At 35.1% G+C, this 24419-nt stretch overlaps 3 protein-coding genes and 1 pseudogene across 4 annotated transcripts in view; 3 read left to right on the top strand and 1 right to left on the bottom strand.

Annotated features, from left to right (window-relative positions):
- The first annotated feature begins 7697 nt into the window (after positions 1 to 7697).
- On the top strand, positions 7698 to 8719 carry LOC142633880 (uncharacterized; annotated as a pseudogene).
- Positions 8720 to 14765: 6046 nt separating this feature from the next.
- Positions 14766 to 15281, bottom strand: LOC142635251 (uncharacterized). The gene has a single exon (XM_075809442.1). The coding sequence runs from the start codon at positions 15279 to 15281 to the stop codon at positions 14766 to 14768; it is 516 nt and encodes a 171-aa protein (XP_075665557.1).
- Positions 15282 to 15837: 556 nt separating this feature from the next.
- LOC142635252 (uncharacterized) lies at positions 15838 to 16937 on the top strand. The gene is made up of 3 exons (XM_075809443.1): positions 15838 to 16167; positions 16408 to 16727; positions 16826 to 16937. The coding sequence occupies exons 1-3, from the start codon at positions 15838 to 15840 to the stop codon at positions 16935 to 16937; spliced, it is 762 nt and encodes a 253-aa protein (XP_075665558.1).
- Positions 16938 to 23365: 6428 nt separating this feature from the next.
- Positions 23366 to 24419, top strand: part of LOC142636903 (putative pre-mRNA-splicing factor ATP-dependent RNA helicase DEAH9) — a 36838-nt gene continuing 35784 nt past the window's right edge. The window contains exons 1-2 of one of the 2 annotated variants that reach the window (XM_075811190.1): positions 23366 to 23773; positions 23869 to 23943. In XM_075811190.1, coding sequence (XP_075667305.1) covers positions 23522 to 23773; positions 23869 to 23943 — 327 coding nt within the window. In that variant the 5' untranslated portion in view covers positions 23366 to 23521. The remainder of the gene's footprint in view (positions 23774 to 23868; positions 23944 to 24419) is intronic. The other variant, XM_075811191.1, reaches the window with a different exon arrangement.

Here is a 24419-nt window from a genome sequence, read left to right on the forward strand (position 1 = left end):
CTTCGCAGAAAATATTTGAAGTTTCATTGTATCCAAACTTTGTCATTTAGTACACATAAAGAAACTTACCCATTATGCCTAAATGTCCCAACTGAAAAAGGTACTCCAAATCATCCAAATTTTGCATATGAGAATGCTATTGCAAAAAATTTTAATGAGTCATGGTGCATGAAAATTGAGTACCAATATATATATAAAATGAGTCAACAGTCAATATAATGAGTCAATATATATAATGAGTCAATATACATTAAATGCATTTGTCTCTTTAATGAATCAATAGTTCTAGCACAATAGTTCCAACACATTAATGAGTCGGTGTTATTAAAAAAAACTATAATCACAATGAGTCCATGTCACTTGGTTTATTTAATAATTTTTACCTTATACTATAGTGGTTTGGATAAGCAATATTATTAGCTTAGGTGTTCAAACTTTTTTAGGAGAGAACATGGATGAGAGCAAAGACAGTGATAAGCAAATACTTACAATGATTCAAATACTTAAAATGATTCAACCCTTAAAATACTTACAATGATTCAAATACTTAAAATTAATCTCAAGCTAGCTAAACAAATACTTACAATGATTCAGCCCTAGATCCTCAAGTGCTTTTGCCCAAGAAGCCAAATCTGAATAAGAGAAAAAATTAGTATAAAACTCCATGACCCATTAAAGAAAAACCAAATCAAAGCAAACCCATAAGCCAAAAACAAATACTTACACTCCAAAGAAACTTGAACAACAAAAACCTTCCAACCAAAACCAAAAAATAGCAAAAATTAGCACAAAAGCTTCATGACCCATTAAAGAAAAACAATACAAACGCAAACCTATAAGCCAAGAATAAAGACTTACACTAGTTCGGCTTGCTACTAATTTTAACCAAATTGAATTTCGCCTAGTGGTTGATTTAAGCTTGTAAGCTCCATGGTTAAATAGTAAAAGTAAATAAATGACAACACCCTAAACTTGGCTAGGGTCTTGTGAATTATGTGAAACACAACACCCTATAATTTTGGTTTCCTATGAATGGATCTTGTTAGACCCATACCCATGTAAGACTTAAGGCTAACTACATAAACACTAGGACCATCAGAGAAAAGCTAAATATGCAAGCTAAGCAAGTTGATCAGCCACAATATAAGCAAAATAATGATCTTAAAAGAGAAGATGATCTTAAAATAATGATCTTAAAACAGGGCACAGATAATTAATAAAAAAAATTTTGTATTTCCCAATCAAAAGCTATAGCGAACTACTCAGAGGAGTTAATATGATGCTCTACTAAAAAATCTCAATATTCTTACCATTAACACTTCAATCTACTGCTTTATTTTAAAGCCAAAGGCAAAAAAAAAAAAAAAGAGTAATATTTTGGCATCCTAAAAGTATCATACGTAGTATTTAATAGATATGGGTTACTACATGTGCTCCAAAATCAGCATCAAGATGAATTAGAAAAAGATAATAATCGGAAAAATGATTTACCTGCTCAAAACCAAGCATAAGATTTGCCCACTCTAGATTCCTAATAATCAACAAATTGGACCTAACAAGGAGTGCAACCTGGGCCAAAATAAATCACAAAATGCCAAGTGAAACATTATCTATATGTTTCATAATAAAAAACTAAATATTTCATAATAAAACAACTAAAATGAAGTGAAAATGGCCAAATCTACCAAATAAACCTTGTGAGATCATGTAAATAAAGAAAATATGGAATAGACTCCCTGTGTCTTTGTGCCTTTCTTTTATTTTCATGGGTTGTGGGATGGGTATGGTGAGGAGGAGGGAGAGGAGTGAAGAAAGAGAGAGCAGATCGATGGCTTAGGCGGTGGATACAGCAGTGGCTATGGCTAGGGCGGTGGGTACAGCGGTGGGTATGGGTGGCGGCTTGAGGGGAGAGTGAGAAGAGGAGTTATGGGGAGAGAGAGAAGTGGTGGGAGGGGATAGAGAGAAGTGGGAGCTGAATGAACAAAAGAAAGAAAGAAAAAAAGTGTAGGAAAAAAAAAGTGGGAAATGAAAAGTTAGGCGAAAGTTTATGCGGGAAGAAAGAAATTTCTGGGGGGAACATATAGTTTCATTCTTTAGCTTCTGGGGGGAAATGAAATGAAAACGTCGCTACGTAGTTTCATTACTTTATCTTTCCTTTTGACAAGAAAGTTATGGAGTTTTTTTAATAACTATAGCGACGTTTTATGAAAACGTCGCTATAAGCCAAATAAATGCCCCTAAAAATGTATTTGTTGCGACGTTTTAAGAAACATCACTATTATTCAGGGTTATAGCAAAGTTTTTTTTAAAACGTCGCAAAAGATACACTCTTTAGCAGTGCTTGTCAAAAACATCGCAATATACCACTTATAGCGGCAGATTTGAAAATGTCGCTAAAAAAAACGTAGCCTAGACCTAGATTTCTTGTAGTGATAGTGTATGATGAAAATGTGTAATTTTTTCCCCAAAAAAAAAAAAAGTTATTTAGGACTGGACCATGTTGGGCTCCTAACCCAATCCATGAACGACACAAGCCCTCAATATTCATTCATACGACTAGTGGTGGATTATCTTTAAGGATGGATGATTTCTTCCTGGATTTGTTGCTACTAATTCTTCCACGAGCTTTTCCCCTACTCATAGATAGGAAATATATTTTCTTCATCACATCATATGAGAATTTGGTGGAATATTGTTCTAGACCTGTTAGAGTTTGTTCGTTGTACAATGGATGTCTTTAAGAATGTGTTCGGTGGAGTTGAGCATTATTAGTCCTTCCATTAATTGTCGTTACTCGTTAGTCTCCATGCCCCTAATGATCGATGCATTGTTGGGTTTCTATTAGCATATGGGTGGCGATGCATTGTTGGGTTGCGTTGGTGTTGGTGCTGGTGTTGTTGGAGCATGCATTCTGGCTAGGTTTGGGAGGTGGCGCCGCATTGGCATGGGCTAAACCCTCCATCAATTGGTTCATTATATTGACAATCGGGTTGATGCTGCGCAAGTTTCATGTGCACATGTGTCTAACAAGTGGCAGCAGCAGCATGGGGTGCCAATTACCAAGTAATTGTGGCTAGGGCTTACTTTGTGCATGTGTGGGATTTTTAAACAATGTATCCAAGGGGCATTACCCATGTTGTGGCAGTAAACATAGAAACAGTTACTTGGCTAAGTAATTGCTCATGCCAATTTTTTCATGCAATATAAAAACCTAAGCTGTTGGGGATGTCAGCAACAAGTGTGTATGGGAAAATTTTGTCAGTGTTAGGCAAAGAAAAACAAGGTTTCTTTCTATAGGATCATAGTATCTTTGTGTAGGTTATATATAGCCTAGGTGGCTGGATTTTTAAACTAAGGCAGATTTTGTATGAGGTAAAAGCCTTGGCATTCCTTTGTACTTTGAGATAAAGTAATAAAAGGTTGGAAGTTTTGCCATTTGTGTTGTGTATTTGCTCTGCTTGCTATGTGCTTGCATTGTGTGCTTGTTTATATTAATTCACAAAAATTGGTTTGGTGTCCCTAGTGTGTGTGAGTAGTGGCTGTTGGCTGAGACTAAATGGGCTACTTAGGGTGTGCACGTTTGGATATCGTTTAATTTGCTGAAAACTGAAAACAATGTAGCAAAATAATTTCTAAATATGTGAATAGTGCATGGGACCCACTAATGTGACATAAAGCCACTGAAATGCGCTTTTCCAAAAAAAAAAAAAAAAAACAAAAAAAGCAGACTTAAATACCGCAAACGGTCAGTTAGTGTCATCATAAGGTAGAAAATTTGAAGCTAAAATCTGTCATGTGACACTTGGATATGTAGCTGAGTTTTCTTTTTCTTATCTTTTTTGATGTAGCTCAATTTTCTTTATCAAAACAATTAAACAAAGCCACTAAAATAAACAGTTGTTAGATCTAAAATCTTCTTTTATTACATTTGAATTTTATATATATCACTTAAAATTTTTTTTTAGCTACTACCCCAAATCATAGAGAAATTAAGTGTAAATATGCCAAAAGTTTTTTTTTTTTTTTAAGAATACTAACTATTTTTAACACACACATAAACGGGAAAATGAGAGAAGATTTTAAAGAAACTTATAATAGTGTATATCCAAAATGGTCTAATTCTTAGATACATAATACAAGCTTTAAACCTCGATATCTCACAATGCTAAAAGTATATTAATTGTGCATATCAAATGAAATAAAATAGTGTAAAAGACGCACCAAATGGCATCGAGTGTAATTCATCTACTTAGGAGGTTAAATAGTAAGGTACTAAGGGGATGTTTAGTAGACTATAATAGACACTGTAATGTAATAGCTATTTCTATGGTTTAGCTATACAGTTGTTTGGTCATGTTTTTATTACATGTAATAATCATTCCATATGAATCCCTATTCTTTAAAATGAAGAATAGACATTCCTTATTAAAAGTACCGAATCCCTATTCCTTTACTAAACGTAATACGCTCTACTTAACAAAAATCCCAAAATCCCCCGCAACCCGTGTCTTCTCCAAAATTTCTTTCTCCTTGCTCTGTTAACAAAAATCCCAAAATCCTCTACTACCCATATTATCTCCAAAGTTCCTTCTCCTCTCTCTGTTAACAAAATTCTCAAAATCCCTCACTACCTGCATCTTCTCCAAAATTTCATCTCCTTCCTAAATTTTCCATCTCCCTCCTCTCTAAAATTTATTTTCCCGCTACTAGAGATCTATTTATATGGATATTGTCTTTCTCTCACCCTCAATTGTTGCTCCCTCTTCTCAAGGAAAATTTGTTTTCCTTCTTCCCTTAGGTCTTCGATTTCCACATGTATTGCACCCTATCTCTCTTCTTTTTCTCTATTGTTTTCTGCTACTAGAGATCTATTTGTATGGGTATTTCCTTTTTCTCACCCTCAGTTGCTACTCTCTCTTCTCAGGATTTTTTTTTCTGCCCATAGATCTGCAATTTCTATAGGTATCGCCCTCTATTTCTGTTATCAATATCAAAAAAAAAAAATTTGACATCATATCAAATTTGCCATATTTGATACTTTATAGCTGTGAGGTTCTATGAAACTGAGATTAGAAACAATGACCTTGATCAACTAGCTAATCTAAAGCGTATCAATGATATATAGAGGTGTGCAAACCATCACTGGAGCCGACAAAACCGACCGGCACCGATCCTCCCACACCGCCACTAGCACCGACCGACGGAGCCGATGCCGGCGATCGGAACGCGAACGGAGCTTCGACGCCGGTGCGGTGAGGACATTGGAGACGCAAAGCTTATACCGAATTAGAGCCGAACCGAACCGATACACAGGCATAGAGAAATAGTTTCAGTTCAGATCTGGGATACGGCGTCGTTTAGGTGTGTTCATTTTAAATTTTTTTACTAAACGTCGTCGTATTGGGTTATTATAATAAAAATAAATAATAAATAAAAACACAAAACAGCACCGTATAATGTAGGTTTTCAGATATACGACCTTAGTTAATTGACCTCACTATAAATTCACTCTTAACTCTCTCATAACTCTTAACTCTCTCTCTCACTCTCGCCCCAGTTGCCTCTATCTCTCGCCATCTCGCTGGCTTGAGTTACGCCTCGAAGGTCGCAACAACAGCAACTCACAGCGGGCCGACGGCAAACCATGGTAAGCCATCAGCCCCTTTCCTCTTGGCTAGACAGTGGACACGCATCATTGTCTGGGCTGTATTTAAGTAGGAATTGTCCTACTGAGACTTTGGTCGTGTAGTTCCTTACTTCCTTTGTTCTTTTTCTCCTTTACCAAACAAAAAAAAAATTATTTATAGTTATCAGTAGTAGATTCTTTCTTGCTCTCTTGCTTATAGTTATAGTTATAAATTTATAATGCTTGTCAGTTGTCAGTTTAGTTAATTTATACCGTGTAGTTTTATAATACTCTCTGGCTTTAGTTGCTTATAGTAAATGCTTGTCAGTTATAATGCTTTTGTGTGTTGGCTGAGAAAAATAATATTTGGCATTTTTACGTTTTTTTTTTAATGACTTTTCTTTTGCTTTTGTTTTATGTTTAACTAGGTTGGCACAGGTTTCATGAATTATTTGGTACATGTTTATTGGACAAGTTGATATATTGATATTGGGCTTGAAAGCCCAATTTTTTTATTATTAAAAAAAATAGTTTTTTTTTTTAATATTTCAAACTGACCAAACCGACTAAACCGCACCGCTATATATCAGAAAACCGACCTTAGGCGGTGTGTATCGGTACCAATTATAAAAAAAAAAAACCGATCTCTATCGGTTCGGTAATATATATATATATATATATATATATATATATATATATATATATATATATATATATTCCTAAATATAATGCCAAAATGCACAATTGAATAAAAATCGGTACCAATTATAAAAAAAAAACCGATCTCTATCGGTTCGGTAATATATATATATATATATATATATATATATATATATATATATATATATATATATATATTAACATGTCTGATATATAGCAAATTGTTCAATGCTATTGTTTGCTGTTATGGCCCGTTTGAGTTTAGCCACAAGGAATAGGATAAAGAAAGGAAGTTGGTTTGGTTGTGATGTTTTGGTTGGATATGTTACACATTGTTAGTATGTTTTTTCAATTATTATGCTTTATAGTAGAGTACTGTGTTCGAAAAAGATCATTGAAAGCAACATATGGTCATGATTTTCATTCAAGGAGAGGGGAAAATCACTGTTTATGCTATGAGAGTGATGAAACTTCCATTAACCAACTTAGGATGAATAGAAATGCATTTACCAGGTTATGTGATATACTTGAAACAATAGGTGGCTTAAAAGATACAAAACACATGTTAGTAGATGAACAAGTTGCCATGTTCCTACATACACTAGCTCATCATGCAAAAAATCAAGTCATAAAACACCATTTTAGGCACTCAGGAGAGATAGTGAGTAGATATTTCAATGACGTGTTACATGCTATCATATGTTTACAAGGAGAGCTATTTAAGAAACCAGATTTAGTTCCAGAAAATGCTTCAGATGAGAGAGGGAAATGGTTTAAGGTATCCAACAACACGAATTTTCTTTTCAAGTTATGAAGTAGAAATATTGAATAAATTGCTAATTGCATTTTTTTTTTTTTTTTTGTAACTACAATATTGTTTAGGTGCATTAGATGGAACATATATTAGGGTGAGAGTGCCTTTAGAAGACAAACCTAGGTATTGAAATCGTAAGGGGGAGAGTGCCTTTTGGATTGCTTAAAATACGATGGGCTATTCTTAGGAGTCCTTCACTCTTCTCAATCAAGACACAAAATCGGATTATTATGGCTTGTTGCCTTCTCCATAACTTCAAAAGGAGAGTGATACCTGTGGACCCAGTAGAAGAGGATTTGGACAATGATGAGCAGTTGACAGAAGGAATTAATGGTGACCCAATAACACATATTGAGACTTCAAATGAATGGAGTGCATGAAGAACCAATTTGGCAAATGAAATGTTTAAGATCTAGAGAAATAGGAGAGAAATATAGTTTAATAATATGATACTTTGATTTGTGACTTTTTCATGTATTGTTTCCTTGAGTTAATAATTTTTTTATTGCATTGATGTTAAACTGTTTGTTATGTGTGTCTAAAATTTTGCATATTATTTTATCATCTTGCCATTTTATTGTTAGTATTTGGAGAGATATGGAAACGACTATACTTGATTCTCAAAATCCTTCTAAATGAAAATGGACTCATGCTAAAAATATAGAACAAGTAGAGGCTTTGGTAGAATATCACCATGAAAAAGAAGGTAACCCTGAAAATAAGTTTAAGCCCGAATATTTGAAAATCTTGGAAGGAAAGATTTCTACCAAATTACCTAATACTGGGTTAAGAGCAAAACCACATATTGAGTCAAGATTAAGGACTTTGAAAAAAGAATTTCAAATTATCCATGAAATGTTGACTGGGCCTAACACAAGTGGGTTTGGATGGGACACTGTGAGGAAGTGTATTACTGCTGAAAATGATGTATGGGATGCATATGTGCAGGTAAAGTTCACCATCTTATAGATCCATGTATTTTATCTCTTTTGGTTTAACATAATTTATTTAATTTTATCTTTCCAATTTCATATTTTTGTTAATTGTTTTGTAGAGTCGTAAAGGGGCAGCATCTTGTTGAAACAAATCATTTCCGCACTATGAAGACCTTTGCATTGTGTATGCAAAAGACCATGATACTGGAAAAGATTCTCAAGCACCTGCATATGTTGTTGAAGAACTAGAAGCAGAGAAAAATGATGACAAATTAGATGATATTCATGAAGATGTGGATTGCACGCAAATTTCCACCCCTAGTAGTAACAGGAAAGAACAGAATGCTCGAAAAAAGAAAAGAAGAATTCAAAGTGGTGAAGATAATATAGCAGAAGCGATGAATGAAGATACAATGATTCTTGCTGCTCAGTTAAAGGATGCATCAAATAACCTTAGCAAGGCGGTCATTGGAGTAGTAGCAGCTAAAAGCAGGTCCAAAATCAATAAGGAATTACTGAAACTACCTAGCCTTACAAATAAGGAGCGTCACAAGGCAACTAAATTGATTGATTGTCAACATGAACTAATAGATGTTTTCTTGAGCATGCTAGATGTTGAGAAAGAAGAATGGGTGAAAGGCCTTATTAATGGTGACTTTTGAGTGGCTGACAAAGGTTGAAAAATTCAATTTTCATATATGTGTCTTTTTTATCCCACCTAAACATGGGGCTCCTAATAATTTTGGATGATTGTGGTGTTTTTTTTAGGTAAATGAGATGTTATGTTATTGAAATTTGATATAAATTAGGCATTTTAAGACTTTTTAATGGTTATTCAACCTTTAGTTTCATCTTTCTTGTTCTTTGATTTCATTCATGTGCACCGTAATTGTAATTTTGTTGTTGATACTCTAGCTAAAAAAGCTAGGAACATGGTGGGGTGTTAGGTCTAGTTTGAGGTCATGTTTGAAGGCATTGCATGATAGTTTGCTTTGATGTTCATTTGGTATTATTCAATATATTCCTAGGCTCATCTAAACTTTCTAAATGTTTAAATGCTTTTGGTCCAAGATACTTCTAGTTATGTGTACCTAAGGCATTGTCTTAGCAGTGCCAACTCCCCCGTTAACCATATATATATATATGGGAAAAAAGATATCTATAATACTGGGGCAGGGTCTAAGATTTAGTCTTTTTCTCTTAAGCTCCTAATAGAAACAAAGAACGTACATCAATAAAAATGAATGAATGGAATTTCAAAGTGAGATAATGAAAGAATAAAGTTGAAAGAATAATGAAATAGTAATAGTGTTTGTTGGGCAAATTTTACAGGTGTGAGACATGAGCATCAGCATTGAAGATTTTATCAATTTCCCACCCCTGGACACGTAGAGAAACAAAACTTTTTTTTTTTTTTTTATGAGATAGAGAAGCAAAACTTGTTTAACAGAGAAGAAGACAAGTTAATTTTATTGCAATGAAATGAAAGTAACACTTTATTATTAAACCAAAAAAAAAATATTTTCATTGGAGGTCTCCATTCAAGATTGGGTTTATTAAAGTAATCCTTATAAAAAAATGTATTTATTATAATAAGGGCATTTTAGGCAATTTGATTTTAAAAGCTTTCATTACATTGTTTTAAGATGTTGTACCAAACATGTGGAATATAGATTCAAGGTTCTATTACTATAGGGTTATCAAACAACTGAATAGGAATAATTATTACATTACAGTATCTTGCATTCTTTGTAATATCTATTCCTATTCCTATGTAATTATCATTATTGTGGGGAGTAAAAGGACCCAAGTGGGCATATGGGCCTTTGGACTGTAGCATGGAGGGCCGACCTGCTCCAAAATTAAACTCTATGAATTGGCCCATACACCGAAGATCCGAGGATATAGCCGAGGGAGAGCTTCTCCTCGGACAGACCCAAGAAAACTCAAAACTTCATTAGGAAGGTCAAGGTACAACTCTGGAAAGACTAATGGTTAAAGGGGGACACCCTGAACCTTCTAGATGTACCAGTGTTAAAGAAAATATCAAGAGCAAAGGCTGTCACCTCCGCATTAAAGGCTCTGCACCTACTTCCCTGGTCGCATTAATGAGGAAGTGACTCCTAAACAGTAGGGCTGAAACTTCTAGTGACTGTCCAAAAAGTATCAGGGAAGGAAGTATTTAAGGGGCGTGAAGGCCAAAGAGGAAGGGGATCGGGAACTAAGAAAGAAATTAAGAATTGTAATCTTTAAAGAAGAAAGAGAAATAGTAAAGAAGTAGTCCTCGGCTCAAGTCCAAGGAGATCCATTTGCAATTATCATTCGTTATTTACCAGTATTTATTTATAAAAGCCTGTTATTAAGTTCTCAGTACCTTTAATCTAGATTTCAAACCCACCCTCTACAAATTTCATTGTTTAAGGCTCATTGGGCCTGAGCCCATAACCATCTTTGGGTCCAGGTGCAATTGTGTACTTACAATTATAGTCTACCAAATGTACCCTAAGGTTGCACATGTAAAATTGCTAATTTAAAAACTTCTAAATTTTAGCAAAATTTTTTAAAAGTAGTTTTTTTTCTAACCACCTTTCTGCCTCATTTTTTGCTCACACTCTCTCCCATGTTGATTTTTTTAACTCCTAAATTTTAGCTGAATTAAATAAATAAATAAATAAACATTTTTTTCGAGCTACTTTCTGCCTCCTCCACATCTAAAGAATATAAAGTATAATAGTATTTTTTTTTTCTCTCATTCTCTCTCTCATGTTCCTTTTTTTTGTTTTTTTTTTTTTGTTGATAAACTTTTTCTCTCACGTTAGACATCTAGCCTCTAGGGAAAATTAAAAATAAAAATAAATAATCGTAGTAAAATAACTTAACCCATTACCAAGAGGTTTAACTTAACCCATTACCAAGTAGTTATCCAAAAAATAAAATGCAGTTATTCAAATTTAAAATTCCATCGAACCTATTATGAAATACTACAATAAACAAAGCCTATGGTGATGAAATCTAGTGAGGGAAATTTATTTCATCGCCAAATATGAACATTCAGTGATGAAATTTATATTTCACCACCCAACATGGAAAAAAGAATTAAATTAGCGATGAATGAAATTTTCATCACCATATGTCTCAAAAAATTCTTGTGCCAATATTATTTTGAGTGTGAAATGTGGTAGGGGAGTATGGTGAAAAAATATGTTGCCACAAAAAGGGAGCTCTAGGGTGATGAATATTTTCGTCACTAAATAGTGACAATAGGCGATAAACTGTCCAAAAAAATAGTGACAAAAAATGACATTAGGTAATGGAACTTTTTCGTTACTATAGAGTTTGATGAAATTTCAAATTCCAACACTCCCAGCCTCTAACTTTACCAAATATCACACACACACACACACACACACACACACACACTCTCTCTCTCTCTCTCTCTCTCTCTCTCTCTCTCTCTCATGTTATCAAAAAAAATATATTAGACTCTATTTCTTCTCTCACCTCACCCCTCATGACCCTCACAGCCACTCATGCAGCCAATGTCATAGCAAGTCATCACCTTGTCGTCACCAGTTATTTGTCGTCATCTCCAATTGGTGATCTCTCTCTCTCTCTCTCTCTCTCTCTCTCAAACACAAACCCTAGGTCCTTAGTCCTCAAATTGTGATGATGTTTTTGTTTATTGCAGAAAATTATTATCATTTAATTTAATTTGTTTTTTAAATATGACATTGTGAAGAAGGTAGTAGTTTGTAAATTATGTAAGGCATGGCTATATTTAAGACTTTTGAGACCAAACCTTTTGTTTCCCTTCAAATTTGGTGTGGTAATTGATAATTATAATTACAAAAAAAAAAAAAAAATTGCTCAATTTAATGGTCTTACAATTTTGGTTCAACTTGTATTAGATTTAGAATTGAACTAGTTATGTCATTTGTATAATATCATCCTATATATGCTTTTTTTCTTTTTTAGTGAATAAAAATTATATAACATGTGAATAAGGACTAGAGTTACAGCTTTAACATGGCTATTGAGTTATTTTGCTTTCAAAAAATAAATTTTTAATTTTTCGATAAATGTATGTGATTCTAATGAAAGGTTGTGTGCTTGGTTTTTGCCTTTTATGTTTTATTTTTGTTCTTTGTTTTTTGCTCTTCCGTTTTCAAATTTTCTTTGTTCTGTGTCTCAATGGATTAATATTTAATTAAACTATCGAAAATGGTTTGTTTTTGTTCCAATAACACTTTGAATGTTTCTCATTGATTTTTTTTAATTATTAATTGTTGCGTACTAGGAGGAAAGTCGTGCACAAGAACACAAAAAGAAGGGCAAGTGAACCAATAGTTAAGTTAGTACACTTGGCTTGAGTATAGTATGCACTTTAACTTAAATACTTTTTAAATTGTATAATGAAAATGATATGGTTGATGTTATGGTGGATTGTTAAGTTGGAGCAAGCGAGTAGTTTGTATGTTGTTATAAGGTGGTTTAAGTTAATATTGGAACTTGGAAGTGTTGATTGCTTTGTATATATTTGTTTGATCATTGAAGCGTATGATATATATAAAGTGCTTTGTGGATAAGGTGGTTTAAGATAATGTCTAACTAACAAAGCTATTCCATGCCAACGCTTGAAATTTTGTGTTGGTGGTGGTTTAAGTTAATATTTAACTTACTTTTATGTTTTAATAGTATATTGGCTCTTTATTTCCTTTTTAGATTGTATGGATGATTTGTTTTTGATGTGGTTGGAAATGAATGGATGATTTGTTTATGTATGTGGTTGGAAATGAACAAGTTAATGTAATGTAATGTAATGGCAAGTAAATGTGAAGAACATTAATAAAAAATATATATAAAAATGGTGACAAAAATTTTTGTCACCAATATCTGACTATAAGCAGAAATTGGTAATGAAATAATTCATCACCTAATTTGTTGAAATTGAAATTTTAAAAAAGAAATACAATCAGTGATGAAATATTTTATCACCTTATATGGTCAAATAAAAAAAATTACAAATTAAAAATCATTGGTGACGAATTTATTTCGTCTCTAAATATAATGTTTAGTAACAAAAATAATAGCTAACAAAAAAAATTTGTCACTTATCATTTTCTTATTAAAAAATTTTAGACCTATTAGTGATGAAATTTTTCATCGCCAGGACATTCAGTGACAAGGTTTAGGTAAAGAATGTTGTTTCGTCACCATATGTCTTTAGTGACGAAAAATTTTGTCACCATAGTCCACTTTTGTTGTAGCATGAAACACTAAAAAAATTATTAAAATTTAAAACTCAAAACTCCATCTCCAAACCCACTACTACACTTACACATACTATTTTTTCTTCGTTCTTCATTCTATCATTGTTTTTAAACTCAAATCAAACCGGCAGGTCTAACCTAGTTAATTGGGAACTGGTCCTTGGACCGGTTCTATAAGAACCCAATTCATCCATATCATTATTTTGGCTCTAAACCCACTACTACAGTTACACGTACTTTTTTTTTCTTTGTTCTTCATTCTACCATTGTTTTTATACCTGAACTAGAACGGTCGATCTGATTGAGTTAACCAAGAACCGGTCCTTGGATTGGTTCTATAAGAACTCGGTTCATCCATGTCATTATTTTGGTAAAAATTGATGAAAATATGAACCTGCTCTTAGCAAGTGAAATAATATGTCCAGCATGCAAACCATTAGACCACGCACATCTTGTTGGTCAGGAATGAAAAATTAATAAATATAACCCAATTTAAGTATCACATATAATAAAAAATTAAATGACACATCACGGTTTGACCTCAATTGAACCTCATTCCGATCTCAAAAATCTTGAACCTCTCCCTTTCCTAGTTCATTGGACAGTCCGGGTTTCAAAACCATGCATTCTACATGTCTCTCTATCTTTATCATCTTCTCTTTCTTCTTCAAATTCTAAAAAACAAATCCAATCATTACATCTATTCCCATATTCCCACTAATTTTAAAGGAAGGCAATCACTCAAAACTCAATTAAGAAACCATTTGTTTTTAATAAATTTCAGTGTATTGCTTTCTCTTTATATATTTTTCTCTAATTGCTCCTTTTTTTTAAAAAAAGTGCCTCATTGCATGTGCAAAGTGTGTGTGATGAGGCTAGGTTTTTTTTTTTCCCCTTGTACTTTAAATGTTTTAAAAAATTCAAAATGATCTAAAATCAATAATTATGTTATAGATAAAATGTTTAAATTCAAGTTTTTGTACTTAAAATTGCGTATAAAAGATGGATACTTTGATCGAACATTAAATAATATTAGATTAACACAAAACTGGGCATGCATGTTAAGAGTTAAGACCAAAAAAAAAAACATATAATTTAACGGTGATATTTTTGAAATATTAATTTATTAAAAATTATTAGATGGTGTAACTTTACTTAGAGTTATACAAGTCACGAGTGTCACAACCCAATCAATATTTATGAATTCAATACTTAAACTTTAGCTTCTATAATTTCAACATTTAGGTTGCATTTGGCATTGGTTTAAAAAACCAGTTTTTTTTTTTTTCCTATTTAGCTTATTTTGCTACTATTTATAGGTTTCATTGCACTTTTTGGTACTATTCATGAATTCCACTGTACTATTTTAGCTACCCTTTAGCTTTATCTACAGAACTTTTAACAAAAAAATTTTAGTTCCTTTTTTTTTTTTTAAAGAGAATCGTCAACTAAAATTTCATTCAAGAAGCTGTAAAATCTAATAACAAAACAAAGGAAATATTTGGAGGAACAGACTCCATCCAAGCCTCAAACAGAAAACAAAATTTGGCTCTCCTAGCTAAGGCATGTGCTACAGCATTGCCCTGCCTTAATATATGAGAGAAAGACAAACTCCGAAAGGAGCTTACAATGGACAAAGTGTCATTTATTAAATGACCCATAGAAGATTTCTGCATTTTGCCATTTTGTAATGTAGAGATGATAGTCACAGAATCTCCCTCAACAATGGTGTCTCTGAGGCTGACTTCTTGAGTAAACAACATTGCACGATGAGCAGCTAGTAGTTCCACCATCTTAACAGTGGATGGGTACTGAATTTTCTCCAACAAGGAAGCCATTACCTCACCCTTAAAGTTCCAGACCACTACACCAATGCCCGCCTCTCCTATTTCTTCAAAAATTGCACTATAGAAGTTCACTTTGTATATTCCAGCTAGAGGTGGCTTCCATTTTGCTCTTGTCGGTAGCTGTTTCATCCTTCTTTGTATGTTCCTATTCCTATAGGATGCATGGAAATGTTGGGCTTCGGTAGCAACCTTGTATAGGGGCAGCACTAATTCTTGGAGGCGCAGTTTATGTTGAAGCTTATGAAGATGAGTTAGAGGTCCAACGATAAGAGGAGCAAAACGACATCAGTAACAGAGTGTCAAAACACAAAACGGTAAAGAAGAAAAGAAAAGAAAAATGCACCATTTAACTAAAGGAAAACGCATCGTTTAATTTAAGAGTTACATTAGAAGCCAGCTGTCATTGTGTTATTGGTTGAAGTTTTGAAGAGGCAGTTATCTGGTTTAGGCGCCAAAACTCTCAGCCTCTGTTTTCCATGTATATAAATTGATTTAGCTATGTAATTTTGTAACTACTTGTAACAAATTTTTCTAAATCAATTTAGTGAATATAGTTTTCTCTCAAGCTGTTTGCAAGTCTCTTCTTTAATTTTCTCGTTTTACATGGTATCGGAGCACATTTTCTTTCACTTTCTCACTAAACAAACAGAGTTTTTCCTTTTACATTAGCTTTGTTTAGCTTTCCATGGCTTCAGATTCAACGAGTGAACCTTCTTCTTCATCTGCACCATTTATAAGTGTAGTCATGGCAGATGAATCTGCTAATAACCCATTCTTCTTGCCAACAAATGAGAATCCTGGTTTGATTCTCACATCTCAGCCCCTCACTGGTCCAGAGAACTACATGACTTGGGCAAGATCTGTGTTCCTGGCTTTGAGTTCCAGAAACAAGTTTGGGTTTGTTAATGGTTCAGTTCTGGAGCCAGATCCAACCACACCTTTGTTCAATTCTTGGAATAGATGCAACACTACAATCCTCTCATGGCTAACCAATTCACTTAGTCCAGATCTTAAGGCAAGTGTAATGTACATCAATTCTGCAAAAGACTTGTGGATTGATCTCAAGAATAGGTTATCTCAGGACAATACGCCTAGATTGTTTGAGCTTTAAAAGGAGATTTCACACTTGGTACAAGGATCACTCTCGATGAGTTCCTCTTTTACTAAATTCAAGACTCTATGGGATGAGTTTGTTAATAATCAACCTTTCACCGTTTGCACTTGTGCTTGCATTTGTGGTTCTAAATCATCTCAGTTAGATGCACAACAAAAGGAACGTGTATTTCGTTTTCCAATGGGCTTGAATGATCGCTATGGAATTCTGATTGGGCAAATCTTGCTTATTGAACCTTTTCCTTCCCTTAGCAAAGTGTGTTCTTTGGTTTTACAAGAGGAGAAAAGGAGAAATATAGGACCTACTGTTAATATGGTTCAACAATTGGATGTTGTGGCAATGTATGCTAATAAAAATAGGTCATTTCAAGGAACTCAAGGTCAGAATAGAGGTGGTGGGAAAGGAAAGAAAGACAGACTTGTTTGTACATATTGTGGTTTTACTGGGCAAATAGCAGACAAGTGCTATAAACTTCATGGTTACCCCTTGGTTACAAGCCTAAAGGTGCTAACAAACCAATGGCCAATCAAGTTTCTACAAATTTTGGTTTTGATGCTAGTACCATTGCTCAGCCCAAATTTAGTGCTCAATCTGGTTTTGGGAATACTATTGCTGCAAATTCACCTTTTGGTTTTGTACATGGTGCATCTGGTGGTTCTTTCCTGCAGTAGAGTTCTTATTCTTCTCAACTTCACACTAAATGGAGTAGTTACCAAATTCTAAACCACATTATCAAATTGGACTCCAAAATTAGGCAAACCATTGCCCCATATCTCAGGCTCAATGTGAGCAATTACTCAATTACCTGAAAGGGTGTATAGGAGCAAGTTCAGGTTTTGGCACACAAACAAGTCATGACTCCCAATACTGTTTTTGCTTCACCACAGGCACATTTTTTGCTTTCAACTTGCAATTCCACTCCTTGTTCTTCTAGTTTTTTAGATAATGCCTTTTGGATTCCACCTAATCTCTCTCATTCAATTTTTTCTGCCCAAGTAGTTGATAGAACTGCTTACAAATCTAATTCTTGGATAATTGATATTGGAGCCACTGACCATATGGTTCATTCAGTGGCTCAACTTACTTCCATTACCTCAATTGTCAATACTCGTGTCTATTTGCCTAATGGGGAACAAGCCTTAGTCTTACATGTGGGCATTGTGCATATTTCCTCCACTCTTGTTTTGACTGATGTGTTGTGTGTTCCTTTTTTTGGTTTCAATCTGATTTCAGTAAGCAAACTTACCAAATCTTTATTTTGCTGCCTTATATTTCTTGGTCATTGTTGCTTTATTTAGGACCTTGCTCAATGGAGCATGATTGGTCAGGGTAGAGAGCAATGGCTTGTATCTGTTGGTTTCTTCCATTCCACAAAGGTCTTCTGCTCTCACTGCTGCTACCACTTCTCTTTCAAGCATAGATTTATGGCATACTAGATTAGGCCATCCTTCATTTTCTAAAATTCATTTGTTAAAAGATGTTGTAAACATTGATGTTTCTAATAAAACTCCATGTTGTTATGTTTGTCACTTTTCAAAACAGAAAAGGCTTCCTTTTTCCATCAATACTCATGTTTCTTCTGCCACATTTGAATTGATTCATTGTGATCTTTGGGGTTCTTTTGCCACTTGCACTGTTGAAGGTTATAAGTATTTTTTAACCATTGTGGATGACTTTTTAAGGTGCACTTGGGCGTATTTGCTCAAGCTTAAATCAGATACTCAGTTTTTAATTCCAACCTTTGCTAATATGGTTAAAACACAATTTCACAGCACCATTAAGACCATTAGGAGTGATAATGGGACTGAATTTTATCTTAGAGATTTCTTTCAATCCAATGGCATCTTGCATCAACTATCTTGTGTTGATACCCCTCAACAAAATGCCATAGTTGAAAGAAAGCATCAACATATCCTTAATGTTGCTAGAGCTTTAAGGTTTCAATCTCAAGTACCCTTATGTTTTTAGGGTGACTGCATCCTCATTGTAGTTCACTTGATCAATAGGATTCCTTCCAAGTCTTTGGGCAACAAAACACCATATGAACTTCTATTTCATACTCTACCTTCTTATGCACATCTTAGAAGTTTTGGTTGTTTGTGTTTTATCACTACTTCACCTAATCATAGGCACAAATTTGCATCTAGGGCTAGAAAGTGTGTGTTTTTGGGCTATCCTCATGGCATTAAGGGTTACAATGTATTGGATCTTGCTACTAATTCAATTTACATTTCCAGGGATATTGTGTTCTATAAGTCCATATTTCCTTATGCATCTGATTCTTCCCTTTCCACTTCTTCTTTACATGATTTTGTTTTTCCTCATGTTACTTCTGACATTCGTTTTACTTCTGACTTTGTTTCTCCCATTGATTCCTCTCAATCTCCATCTCTTCACCCTTTTGTTCTAGTCTCCTCAGATCCTTCTCCTTCTCCTTCTGTTGCTTCTGACCCTGATCCTATTTCTTTAGATATTCCTACTTCTGATAATTTTCTATTGCACCCTCTTTTCTAATTCTGATTCTGTTATTCTTCCCACTGCTCCATCTATACCATCTATTGTTCTTCCACCTGATAAGTCTGCACAATCTCTCCAACCTGTTTTAAGAAGATCCTCTAGACCTCATGTTCCTTCCTTTTACCGTTCAGATTATTCTTGTAAGTCTGCTCTTGCCAAGCCTCCATCTAGTCTGCCTTATGCCATTTCAAATTTTATGAGCTATTCTCACTTGGGACCTACATTTAAGTCCTTTGTTCTAGCAGTCAGTTCTACTCCTTCAGAGCCTGTTTTTTTTCATCAGGTTGTTCAGTACCTTGAATGGAGGGCTGTTATGGACAAAGAGATTGAGGCCTTGGAGGTGAACAATACTTGGACTTTAACCTCTTTGCCTCCTGGTAAGACTGCCATTGGTTGCAAATGGGTTTATAGGATCAAATACTTACCTGATGGGGCCATTGAGAGGTATAAGGCTCGTTTAGTTCCTAAAGGTTTCACTCAAAAGCATGGCCTTGATTATTCTGAGACTTTTTCCCTAGTTGCCAAGTCTTTTTCTGTCAGAATAGTGCTCTCCTTGGCTACTGTGAATAGGTGGTCTTTGCATCAAATGGATGTTTATATGTCCTTACCACCTGGTTTTCATAGCAAGGGGGAGGGTTTAGTTTTCAAGTTAAACAAAAGTCTCTAGGGTCTCAAACAAGCTTCAAGAAAATGGTTTGGGAAGTTTTTAGCCACTATATTACAGATGGGTTTTGTCCAGTCCAAATCAGACTATTCCTTATTTACACATTCACAAGGAGGCTCTTTTACTATCCTACTGGTTTATGTGGATGATATTTTGCTCACAGGAAATAATCTCACTTGTGTTGATGCTTTGAAAAAGCTGCTTGATGATAAATTTGGTTTAAAGGACCTTGGTTCTTTAAGGTACTTCTTGGGTTTAGAAGTTGCAAGGACTGATGCAGACATTAGTCTAACCTAAAGGAAATATGCCTTGGAGATATTGGAAGACACAGGTTTTATGGGCTGTAAATCTGTAAAATTTCCTATGGAACAAAACTTAAGGTTGTCTAAATATGAAGGAAAATTGCTTGCTGAACAAGGGATGTATAGAAGACTTATAGGCAGATTGTTGTACTTAACCTTAACAAGACCTGATCTAACATATGTTATGCACAGATTAAGCCAATTTGTGTCACAGCCTAGAGAACCTCACTTATTGGCAGCACATAGAGTTCTACAATTCATCAAAGGTTCACTAGGAAAATGGATTTTCTTCCCTAGCAATTCAGAATTACATATTAAGTCATTTTGTGATGCAGATTGGGCTGGATGCCCTAATACTCGTAGGTCACTTACATGATATGCAGTGTATTTGGGTGATTCTTTGGTGTCCTAGAGATCAAAGAAGCAATGGGTGGTGTTCAGGTCCTCTGTAGAAGCTGAGTACAGGGCAATGGCTAGTGTAGCTTGTGAAATTACTTGGATAATGTAGTTGCTTAGGGACTTACAGGTTGAACATCACAGACCTGCTATGTTGTTCTGTGACAATCAAGCAGGTTTGTACATAGCTACAAACCCAATCTTCCATGAACGAACCAAGCATATAGAGGTTGATTGCCATCTGGTCAGAGACCAAAATTTTGAAAGGGAAAATAAAGACTTTTCATGTAGCAACAAATTCTCAAGTAGCTGAAATATTTACTAAAGCTTTAGGCATGACAGCATTCACAAGGTTGTCAGACAAATTAGGATTAAAGGATATATTTCAGCCTAAGGCATTGAAGACATCTAATTCAGTCCAAGTCACAGAGTCTTAGACACTAAACTTGAGGGGGAGTGTTGAAGCTGATGAAGATGAGTTAGAGGTCCAATGACAATAGGAGCAAAACGACATCAGTAATAGAGTGTCAAAACACAAAACGATAAAGAAGAAAAGAAAAGAAAAACGCAGCGTTTAACTAAAGGAAAATGCACTGTTTAATTTAAGAGAGTTAGTTACATTAGAAGCCAACTGTCATTGTGTTTAGCTATGTAATTTTGTAACTACTTGTAACAAATTTTTCTGAATCAATTTAGTGAATACAGTTTTCTCTCAAGCCGTTTGCAAGTCTCTTCTTTAAGGGTGCGTTTGTTTCGACAGTAAAGCAATTTCGGAAAATGTTTTCAGCATTTGTGGGTGTTTGGCAACACCGAAAATTTTGGTTAAACAGAAAATCAAACCCATTGACCGGAAAATAAACCCTCCCCACCCGTAAAACGTTTTCCATGTCTATTTTACCTTCAAATTGAAATTTTTCAGAAAACAAAGACACAGAGCACGAAGAGAGAGAGAGAGAGAGAGAGAGCACCCAGCCCGCGCCGGCGAGATCGCGCCTTCGCCATAGCCATCGCCATCGCCATCGCCGCGCCGGCGTGATCTCCCCTTCGCCATTGCCATCGCCGGGCCACGCGATCTCACCTTCGCCTTCGCCATCGCCATCGCCGCGCCGCGCGATCTCGCCTTCGCCATCACCGCGCCGCGCGATCTCCCCTTCGCCATCGCCGCACTGCGCCGGCGCGATCTCCCCTTCGCCATCGCCAGTCGCCTCTCTCTCTCTCTCTGTCTTCGTTCTCTCTAACCGGATTTGGTTTTTGATGATTTGTATTGAGAAAAATTGATGATGAGCTTTTTTTATTTTTGGGTTTTGTTGTGCTTCATTGAGAAAATTTGATGAGTTTTTTTTTTTTTTTTTTGGGTTTTGTTGTTCTAGATCAAGAAATGATATTTGTTTGGAAGTTGAGAAAATGTGAGAAAATGTGAGCAACAAATAGAAAATGCATTTTCTATAATATTTTTAAGATCACAACCAAACACCTGAAAATATTTTTCAAAGTATTTTTTAAAATGTTACCAAACACCTAAAAATATTTTCTTTTCCCGAAAATATTTTCAGCTGAAATTGTTTTACGCCCGGAAAATATTTTACACCCAACCAAACGTAGCCTAATTTTCTCGTTTTACAGTTTGTTTCTTCTACACCATAAAGACCAGGCCGTAGTGGCAAATTGCTCCAGGAGATGTGGCTTATCACGCATATTAAGCAGGTCACAAAAAAGTCCTTGTGACTACTAGTTTTTATCAACCCAACCAAAGCTATGATTCCACACTGGTTGGATTACTTCACATTCCCAAAGAGCATGGGAAATGGATTCATATGCTTTTGCACAAAGCTCACACACATCATTGTCCAAAATCTTCATTTTCATCAAGTTCATCTTCGTTGCTAGGGCATTTGAACAAGCCTTCCATAAAAAATGCTTGATTTTTCCTAGAACTGTCAGCTTCCATATGCCTCTCCAAAAAGATGTTATGTCTCCTAACTCTTCCAATGAATTTTCTTCTCTCCCCATGTTGTCCCTACCAAAATTTTCTAATCATAGTTTCAATATCTTTACAAAGACCCACCGAAAGTCGAAAAAACTCATGGCAAAGTAGTAGGTATGGCTTGTACTGCTGCCTTTAGCAAAATCTCTTTACTTGCTTGTGAGAGCAATTTCTCCTTCCACCCTTAGATTTTACCCTAAACTCTATCTTTGATGAAGTTTAGACTAGCCTTTTTATTTCTTCCCACCTCCGTTGGTCAACCAAGATATTTCTCATATTCCTTAATCTCAGGAACACCAAGAAAATCTTTTATTGAATTTTTGGTGGCTAAAGAGACAATCTTGCGAAAAAAGTGTCATCTTTGCTTTATTTATTTGCTACCCGATGCCTTTTCGTAAGAGGCTAGTTAGAAAAGTATAGCAAGAAAATGTTGCAAAACCTATTGCAGCGTTTTTTTTTATAGGAGTTTTGTAACATTTTGTGGCCATGGCAATAGAACCAATTTCATGTAGTGTGATCAAGGTGTGGCCATGGAATCTTCAAAGAAGAGGAAGAGTGGAGGTGATGGAATGTTTGTGGGGGCTAGTATAGCTTTTTGATCAAATCCACCTTCCACGAACTAGTATTCTAGTCAATCAAGTCTGTAACAATTCCATGGAGTAAGTTGTTGTCACTTAGAGTCTGATGAGATGTTTGAAACCAGTCAGGGTGAGAAAGGGGGATCCTCACGGTTAAGTTCCACATCACTGAGCTTCTTGGTGGCTAACCTATAGAGTTTCTCATATTTGTCAGAAAGCTTGTACAGTTTCTCATAGGCTGTATGGATATCATCTTGATCATCCATCTTTTCAAACTTAGATTCCACCAATTCTTTTTCTTCATCCACATCTTCAACAACCCCTTCAGTAGGATTGATAGTGACAGTGAAGGCATTCAAAAATGCATTGAATTCTCTGTATATCTCCTATTTGAGTACGACAAAAGAGCAAACTATCATTAGAAAAAAAACAAATGGGAGATTTTTGGACCATTCTTGCAAAGAGAGAAACCTCTAATTTTATTTTCTTGGACTGCTTGTTTAATGAGATCTGTCAAACAGCTTATTTAACCGAACTGAAGACAAGGCCCAAACTTATAATTATTGTTTCATTTCAAAGAACTAAAATTACACCTGGACTCAACTTTTCAGCCCAAAACTTGATTGATAAAACAGGGCCAGCTATTGATTTGAGACCCGCTCCAATTCAAACCGGGCCTCGCCCCTTTTTCCTTTCCAAACGAACTCGCCCAGAGTCAGAGCAGAATTCAAAAAGAGAGTAGCAGCAGCAGCAACCAGTAAGCAAGAACCGAAACGACGGCGTAGTAGCAAGAAAACACAAAGAAAAAACGACAATGTCGCATTTCTGGAAGCCCGGCACCGAGAAGCCTCGCATAGTCGACGACGAAGAAGGCGGAGTTCTGTTCTTGTCCACCGCTGCCTCTTCCTCTTCTTCTTCGGGATTCGGCTATGGAAGCATGGAAAAGCAGAGGCAGCGGCTTCCCGTCTATAAATACCGCACCGCGATTCTGTATTTGGTTGAGACTCACGCTACTTCCATCATCGTTGGCGAGACTGGTAGTGGCAAAACCACTCAGATTCCTCAGGTTCACTTTCTTCTTCTTCTTCTTCCTTTTTTTTTTTTTTTAATAGTAACAGTGAATTCAATATGTTGATGGTTATTTTTTGGTGAAATTGGCAGTACCTTAAAGAAGCAGGTTGGGCTGATGGTGGGCGTGTTATTGCTTGCACTCAACCTAGGCGTTTGGCTGTCCAGGTTATTTACTTTTTGATTATTGTGGTTTTGTTTTTGTTTTATAGGATTGATTATCCAATTATCTGAAAAGTACTTGATTTTTCTTTCTTTCTGCATATAACTAATTGAAGAGTGATGGTGTAATTTTAGAACTAGTGTCTGTTAGGAAATGTTAAATTCAAATCATGGCTAAAATGCTATTTTGTTTCCTAAACTTTACCAAAAATTTGTTTTTAATCCCTAAACTTTAATAAGTTCTTTGTTCATCCTTCAACTTTGTAAAGAGTTTTTTCAATAGTTCAGGGATGAAAAAAGATATTTTTTAATGTTCAAGGACAAAAATAAAATATTTTCAATAGTTTAAAAACAAATTTCTTATTATTTAGGGTTAGAAAAACAAACTTTTGGTAAAGTTTATGGATCGAAATAGTATTTTTACCTTTGAATCATTTAATCAAAATTTCGACACTTCCCTCACATGTGGGGTTCAAACTCTC

This window comes from Castanea sativa, chromosome 5, assembly GCF_040712315.1.
Source record: "Castanea sativa cultivar Marrone di Chiusa Pesio chromosome 5, ASM4071231v1".
Lineage (NCBI taxonomy): Eukaryota > Viridiplantae > Streptophyta > Magnoliopsida > Fagales > Fagaceae > Castanea > Castanea sativa.

Coding starts and splice junctions, on each gene's coding strand:
- LOC142635251 (XM_075809442.1), bottom strand. CDS start 15,281: ATGAAACAGCTACCGACAAGAGCAAAATGGAAGCCACCTCTAGCTGGA.
- LOC142635252 (XM_075809443.1), top strand. CDS start 15,838: ATGGCTTCAGATTCAACGAGTGAACCTTCTTCTTCATCTGCACCATTT. Junction 16,168..16,407: donor CACTTAGTCCAGATCTTAAG/GCAAGTGTAATG, acceptor AAATCATCTCAG/TTAGATGCACAACAAAAGGA. Junction 16,728..16,825: donor ACTGGGCAAATAGCAGACAA/GTGCTATAAACT, acceptor TTTTGATGCTAG/TACCATTGCTCAGCCCAAAT.